The following is a 7,500-nucleotide window of genomic DNA, read 5'->3' as shown; positions in this document are numbered from 1 at the left end:
GTTTGGTTAATTTTTTTGTCAACAGTTTTAGTCAAAAGGTCGAACTTAAAGTGCTACTATGACCAAAATATGAACTTTTGTTTTTCTTTGGTTTTCAAAACCATGTTAACTGAGCAATAAGTGACCCAAGTTTTAAGCCTTGTTTTCAAAAAGACCCCTGTTTATTTTAACTGGATTTGCCCTATTTAATGGTACGCCGTTACTAACTTTCAAATCTTGAGAGAGCTGGATCGAGGAGAAAATGACACCAAAGACTCAATAGTTTAAGAATGCAATGCGTATGTACACGGAGGAATTAATATACAACACGGGACTTCTGGGCTTTCACACTTTTCAATCGTTTTTTTTTTTGTCGTATATAATAAGCTGCGTTTACATGCTGAAAATTTAAGCTGGTGAGTAAATGACATCACTTTTTCCTAGTACAACCCTCTGAGGTCCAATCGGTCAGTTTTGAACTTTTACTCACAGTAAGCAGCCTTTGGATAAAAATCAGCGCTCAACATTTTGCCAGTCAAGTGATAAGCAATCACGCTTTCAAAATATGTAGAAAAAAAGGAAGTGAATTTTGATCATAGTAGCGCTTTAAGACATTAATTTCCGTCACTGACCAATCTCGCAACAGAATTCACTCACATTCTCACGAGGCTGATACCACGTTTCACGTCCGAACTATGTGATTTTTAAAATTGTACCTATCACACGTTGAAGATGCGAGTTTTTTAAGAAAACTATCTGAGGAATAGGGACTGCGCAAAAATAGCGAGCTGTTTCCTTCTCTTTGTTATCATTCATCTACAACACTGCAATTATATTAATAGAAATAATGTAACACACAAGTATCCTTTGTCTTTGTTCACCATTTTGCAGTGTAAAAGCAAGTACTGTGACCTACCTGTAGAATGTAAAGTTTGTGGTGCGTGAATGCTTTTCTTACTAATGTTTCTCCTTTTAAACCGAATTCGACCTTACTATGACCGATTCGGATGCTTCACCGCTGAGCCGTCTTTAGGAGACTTTCCGTTTCGGAAATGGTCGGTGCCATTCTTAGTAACCAAGCCTTCTTTATTCGGTTAGCTTTAAATGAATTGTTAGGGCTAGCTTCATTTAAATACTTTAAAATTGCGTTGTTTGGAGTGGTTACTTGGGTAATGTATTGGTTAAATGCGTTTACTCTTCACCGATCGATCCGTCGGAGTTCGATATCGTTTACCCAATCGTTTTTTCTAATTTTTTTTTGTTTTTAATCAATATTCTAAGTGACACACGCTGCTAATCTCGTCCTAGATTAAGTGTTTGTCCCTCTCATTTGCAAACGGCAAACTTGACAGTGAAAATTATTTTAAGTGTCGTGCAAGTGGCCTGTTTCTCGAAAGACCCGAAATCTCTTCCATTTGTGAAGTTTTGGAAAACCTATCTATTAAGACGTTTTCAAGGTAACAAGAAGCAGAATAACTGTGAAGTTTGACGACTTAAAACCTCTCCTTTCTTGAGATACAGAAAAAGGCCCGAAAAGTTTCGAACTTTCGAGAAACGGACGACGGGACATTAACACTAGGTTCGGGTGACAGTTGTCCTTCCATCTTCGGCCAAGGGACTGAAATTGCTCCAATGTCGCATTCCCGCAATTGTAGTGAAAGATATGATAGAGTGACTTTCGTATGCCCTGTGGAAAAGTGTTCGCAATTTGTTTTACGGACCAACGTTTGGCAAGATTAAAACAAACCTTCTCTTTATTCCCACCAAAGAAACTCCTAATATGGGCAGTAAATAGTTCGATTTCCCAATCAGATTACTGCATTTCAAATGACGTCAAAGCGAAACTTTCCAGAAAGTTCCAGAGAGAAGACGTTGTTCGCGTTATTTGCATTCGTGTTCGCAAAGCCAAAGAAAATTCGGACTCGTTTGTTTTTGCTCGATAAGCCAATTTTACGTCCTGTTTTACGTTTATTTTTCAAGGTCATATGAAAGTTGCTCTAATTCAGTGATAACTCTAATGCTAAGACGAAAGCTGTTTTAGACTGTGTCTTTCTTATTTGTAAAGGTTGTGCTCGGTCACGTGGATTGACTGTTGAGCGTTTTTGGATTCAGTCAGGGACGAGTTGTTCGAAGCAGGGTTGGAAGCAAACGGTGATAAACACTGCAAAACCCAATAACTCGTAGTCGCTTTAATCCAGTAAACGTTTAAGCCTCGACATTCTGCTGGCTTCGATCTTTAAGCCCTGAGTATTGCGTTGAACCTGTATTGTTTGTTCGTTTCACAGGCTTAACATTAGTGTCGGCCCCTCATCTTGCTCGGTCATATCAGCACCTCTTCCCGTTACCTCAGTTTACAGAAACGGATCTGACTCTTGGGAAGGATGACAATGACCTAAGGTAAGATTTACAGAACTATTACGTCAAAGTGCGTAGCGGCAAGTGGAGTGATTACAGTGGACGATCCAGTGTATAAAATGTAACATCTCTGCGTTCATGGGCGTACAATGGAAGTAGCTCCCTCACTCCTAATCGATTTTTTACTTTACTGAATAAAAGGAAAGGCGCCCGCAAACGAGGAAACAATGTTGCGGCCCCAGAAAACATTTGTTGCGGAAGCAAAATTTGCTTTCCGGGAAGCAAAAATCTTTCTGAACTTGTTCAGAAACATTTTTGCTTCCTCGGTAGATGTTTCCTCGTTTGCGCGCCGAGGAAACATTTCGGGAAATAATTTTTCCGCATCTTTTCTTTTCTTTCTTTTTCAAAATTAGACCAAGTCTTTGCTTTGCTTGTCGAAGGGAATTTGCGGAAAAAGTTGTAAGTCACTTTGATGCTTTAATTTGTCGTATTTGCGTGTCGTCTTTGGGCTTTTTCCTGATAACTTTAGAGGACAAACTGAACTGTTAATTCCCATTTTGTTTTATCTTCAGGCTTATTCCTGTCCTCAATGTAAACAGCTATTTTGTGTGGACTGCGACATTTTCATTCACGATTCACTTCACAGCTGCCCTGGTTGTACTGCTGCCCCACAAGGGGAGGGTTAGGGCTTCTGTTATTATGGAGATTATCTTCAGACGCTTGCAATCTGTGGCTCTAGCTGTTTGAGAAGAGCATTACCCCATACATTGTTTTTGATTTCTCTCCACAACGTAGACGAAGGAAGACATTCTGCTGCATGCTCTCCATGCAGTTTTCGGTGGCAGGCTATTGGGTCCCAATAGAGTGGAACTCGCGGCTTCCTCGCGCGCATAACGCAATGTCATGAAAATGCAGGGGGTCGTTTATATATATATATATTTTTTTTATAAATAAAGATGGGACAACTTGAAACCTCTTGCCCGAAAAATCTCTCGGGGAGTCAATCTCTGGGTTGAAAATTAATACACTATGATGAAGTTGTTATTTGAAACTGGCTTGAATAAAACTAATCACAGAACAATGGAAATCGTTATGGGGTGTATCGCTTTTCGATGACTTTTCTTCCTGATTTCTTTTCTTGTCTTTGACCTCAAGGGAACAAAAGGCGCTGTTACACTGAAATGTTTCGTGCAACTTGTCTCGCAATTTTTAGGCGACATTGTGGCGGGACAAGTTGCACGAAACATTTCACAGTGTAACATACCCTGCAACGGCCAAAATCGTTGCGAGACAAGCTGCACGAAAAGTAGAACCTAATTTTACTTTCGGCAACGATTTTGGCCGTTGCGGGGAATGTCACACTGTGAAATGTTTCGTGCAACTTGTCCCCCCACATTTCACAGTGTAACAGCGCCTTAAGGTTTTGTTCGACGATTTGCAACCCCAATTGAGGTGTTTACCAATCTGACCCGCCTTTACGCTACCGCAAGAGATTTCTTTTTTTTTGGCTACCGTTATTGATATCGTTAAGTGGCGTATTCCGTCCTTTCACTTCTCAAGAACAGAACGGTCTTTGGCAATCCGTCGTAAGGAAGGGGGGTTGGGTGGGGGGGGGGGGGGGAGGGAGGCATGCGAGCTCCAAACTGGCAGAAACACTGGGGCCTTATCCACGTTAACGCGTTTCAAAACTTTCCGTTTTCATCTCAGGCAAAAACGAAGCAAACTATTTTTTTACACTATCCACACTGCAAGGATAAAAACGATGAAAACAAAATTTCCAATGCTTTTTACGACCGGCAACGTTTTCTGTTGTCAACTGCACTTAAATTGGAGATGCGTTTACAAAACGCTTAACCTTTGAAATCGTTTTCATGTTGATGACAGTTGAAACGCATTAGTGTGGATGGGGCGTGACCAAGCCTATATTTAAGGTTGGTATTCGCTGACGACTCAAGCTTAATTAAGCACAAGCAATCTTCATCAGTATATTTTATTAGCAAATTTAAGACAGACAAACGACTACTTCACACTCCGGCGTATTCCGCCTGCGTATGTTGCGTGCGCTTGCAAATAAAAACGTAATGCATCTACATATTTCGCAATGAATGTATTTTGTATCACATTTATTTCACACAAAAACGAGAAATCGCTAATGTTTGCTCATTGGGTTAGCCTGTCGACTATTGGAACGGACTAAATCACGACCGCGAATAATTTTGCCTGACGGTTCATCCTACTGTAGTTAAAATGTGACAAATACACTGTAATGTTAGTGAAACTGTGCCTGTTGAGGCAGTCTCCTAGTTTTGCGGTCATCTAACAGCAATTGTTCGTGGTTAGCAGAACCCCTTCAAGTAGTTACTTGTGGGCATTGTCAATGTAGAAGTTGTTGGTGCCGGGACATTTTGCCACAAATTGCTAAGCCTGACCAAGAATTTTTTTTTTCTCTTTTTTTTTGTTTTTAAAGAACGGTATGACGTATCACAAGGAAAATTCCAACAGTTAAAAACTTGGAACTAAGTACACGTACACATCCGGTGCGACGTATCACAAGGACAACTGTGAAAAAATTGAATTAAGTACGCCTACACATCATAAAAGGCGTCAATCTTCTCTTTGAACATCTTGCAGACAATTGGTCGCTTCAACTTCAGGGTGGGACCTGAAATTGGAAGTGTCAAACATTGGTTGCAGTTGCATTAGGGAGTTAACACTAGTGGTTCATCAAGTTCTGTGGTTCAGTGTTCCCCTAGGAATTCAAAACACCAGAAAGGCTACGGTCGCATTCGAGAGTCGACACTAGAGTAGTGTCAACTCTAGTGTTACACTGTGTTTCTCCAAAGTGTGAAAGTGTGACAGCTACCATTGTTGAAATATATTAAAATATTAGTGTTGATTTGCGGTCCTCGTTCCGAAAGAGTTTAAGTCATAATAATGACGCTACTTTAAAGCTTCTGTTTCATCATTTCTATCTGAATTTCTGTCATTACCCCTTTTCATTCCCAACATCGAAACGTTCATTCTCCGAACTAGTAAGTACCATAGATTTCTTTGCCGGGGGTCATGAGAAGTTGATGCTACATCAAGATCACACCTGTTAAGCTGATAATTATCTTCATTCTCAAGACCTGTCTGCGTGACATTTCATTGAAATTGTGAGGAGAATTTACATGCTGATCACTCCTGGGAGTCAAAGGGTTATTAAGAAGAGAGTTAGAAAGTCATCGCTTTCATGGTCTCCATCATCGGTCTCGTCGAAATTAACTTACAAGCATAGTTATCACGTTTCTCGCCATTACGATGAGCCACAAAATGGCCATAACACAACATGGAGTACTGCTTACCCAACTCTCCGCCGGGAATTGAGAAATCCTTCTCTAAGATGGTCCACTTTTGTATCTGAAACAAAACATCGCAACGTAAGAACAAAAACCCCGAGAAACTCGACTGACATACGTCCACTCAACCCAGCTCTTAACTTTAAAAAAAGACATTGTTTGCTAAGGAAGCTTTTTAGTCAAGAGCCCTACAAAAAGGTTGCATGGATGGTTCTTTGAGGTAACTTTTACAATGAAAATCCGACATCGTTTCAATCAGAAGGCGCATGCGCAACTAGTCCCAGTCATAGACAATGAAAGGAAAATGTGGTTTTTTCACTGGATGGGAAAAGTCCCATCATTTTTCGTGAACTGTAGCATGGAATTTTTATTTCTTTTGATATTTTGAAAAGTGTATAAAAGGAGAAATACTTTTATGAAAATCCATGCTACAGATTTTGTGTTAGAATGTTCTCATACATACTATTTGCGAGAAACGTAATTAACTCGCTGAGCTTTTAGGAATTTTCTGTTCTGGTCACTAGATGTAGTTGGTGGCCGCTTCGCGGCTCAGTAAATTGTTGTTTTAGTATATACTAAAACAGTGAGATAATATTGCACAAAAAGATGATTTTAATTCATTTATTTCTGCAAAGATTACACCATTTTCGGGCGCAAATTCCGCGCGAATTGCTCGGCGGTGAATAGCAATGGATATCCGGAGTTTGAGTAGCCAATCAGCGCGCGCGTTCAACGCTATCCACTGTTTTAGAATATACTAATTAACAATTAGACCCGTAGCCCGCAAGGGTCACGGGTCAATAGCCCATGAGGCGAGGCCGAATGGGCTATTGACCCGTGGCCCTTAGGATTGTCAAATTTTCAACCAGCCGATTCAGTAACATACCTTCTGAGCCCTGGATACAGCAAACTCATTTGCACGATCAATGCCCTCCTGAATGGCTTTCATAATTTTCTCGTCCTTGGTTGATAGAATTTCAGACACAGTTGTGGCATTACTGCCCAATGACTTGCAGAATTTAATTGCAGGGCCAGTGAGATTATCGGTAGGCATTGCCGTAGTTGGGTTGATGGCGACCTAAAAGGAGAAAATGGATAATCAAGAATGACAGCAATAATACTTAACAATTATTCCATGAGCGCGCGTTGGATATGAGATGGTAAATAGCCAATATCCGACAAGCGCGAATGGAATAATTGTTTTATTAAATTCCTTAAACTACAAAAGTTTGGAAGTACCAAATACGAGCGAAAAAAGAGAGAAAATCCTAGCGAAATCGAAAAAAGGTTGATGAAGATGCTATGTTGTGTAATACCTTGTGGTCAGAGAGACGCAGGCTCATCACAAAAACATTTCTTACCTTTTCGCGTATCTCTAAGCTTCGAAAGTGATCCAAACTTTCCACAAAAACGTTTTTCTTTTGCTTTTTAGTTTGCGCAATCATTTACCATATAAGGTCAAACTAAGGTATATGAGCTGATAACCGAGATTGAGTGAACCAATCAGAGCACGAGAATTGCATTATCCGAGGTTGAGAATTTAATAAAGTGTTTTAGACTGTTCCTAGTTTCATATTTTCCACTTCGAATTTCGAGATCCTACTCACTGCGAATTGCCGCCATCTTTGTTTGCGACCACAAATGGCGCTGTCTATGGTAAACAAACTCTCGGGGATAAAACCGCACTGCAGATTGACGATTAACCTCTTACTAACCGAGCGCGAGAGCCGGATTGGGGTTATTGGCCCAGGGTCCTGGCGGTACGGACCGGGGGGTCAATATTCCCCAGTACGGTCCCGAGCAAGTGAGGTTAGTAAGTTGTTTATCA

The 7,500-nt window shown here is 40.5% G+C and overlaps 2 protein-coding genes across 5 annotated transcripts in view; one reads left to right on the top strand and one right to left on the bottom strand.

Moving 5' to 3' along the window:
* Positions 1-3,424, top strand: part of LOC137992960 (general transcription factor IIH subunit 2-like) — a 12,619-nt gene extending 9,195 nt beyond the window's left edge. The window contains exons 14-17 of one of the 2 annotated variants that reach the window (XM_068838570.1): positions 871-916; positions 2,265-2,376; positions 2,748-2,793; positions 2,907-3,424. In XM_068838570.1, coding sequence (XP_068694671.1) covers positions 871-916; positions 2,265-2,376; positions 2,748-2,793; positions 2,907-3,020 — 318 coding nt within the window. In that variant the 3' untranslated portion in view covers positions 3,021-3,424. The remainder of the gene's footprint in view (positions 1-870; positions 917-2,264; positions 2,377-2,747; positions 2,794-2,906) is intronic. The other variant, XR_011121785.1, reaches the window with a different exon arrangement.
* An 884-nt stretch (positions 3,425-4,308) lies between these two features.
* Positions 4,309-7,500, bottom strand: part of LOC137992958 (long-chain-fatty-acid--CoA ligase ACSBG2-like) — a 42,196-nt gene continuing 39,004 nt past the window's right edge. For all 3 annotated transcript variants that reach the window (XM_068838565.1, XM_068838566.1, XM_068838567.1), the window contains 3 exons: positions 6,559-6,750; positions 5,679-5,733; positions 4,309-4,996 (listed from right to left, as the gene is read on the bottom strand). In XM_068838565.1, coding sequence (XP_068694666.1) covers positions 4,920-4,996; positions 5,679-5,733; positions 6,559-6,750 — 324 coding nt within the window. In that variant the 3' untranslated portion in view covers positions 4,309-4,919. The remainder of the gene's footprint in view (positions 4,997-5,678; positions 5,734-6,558; positions 6,751-7,500) is intronic.

The sequence above is a fragment of the Montipora foliosa genome, chromosome 2, assembly GCF_036669935.1.
Source record: "Montipora foliosa isolate CH-2021 chromosome 2, ASM3666993v2, whole genome shotgun sequence".
Taxonomy (NCBI): domain Eukaryota; kingdom Metazoa; phylum Cnidaria; class Anthozoa; order Scleractinia; family Acroporidae; genus Montipora; species Montipora foliosa.
Note: the sequence above shows the minus strand (reverse complement) of the source record. Positions and strands in the feature narration are given on the sequence as shown.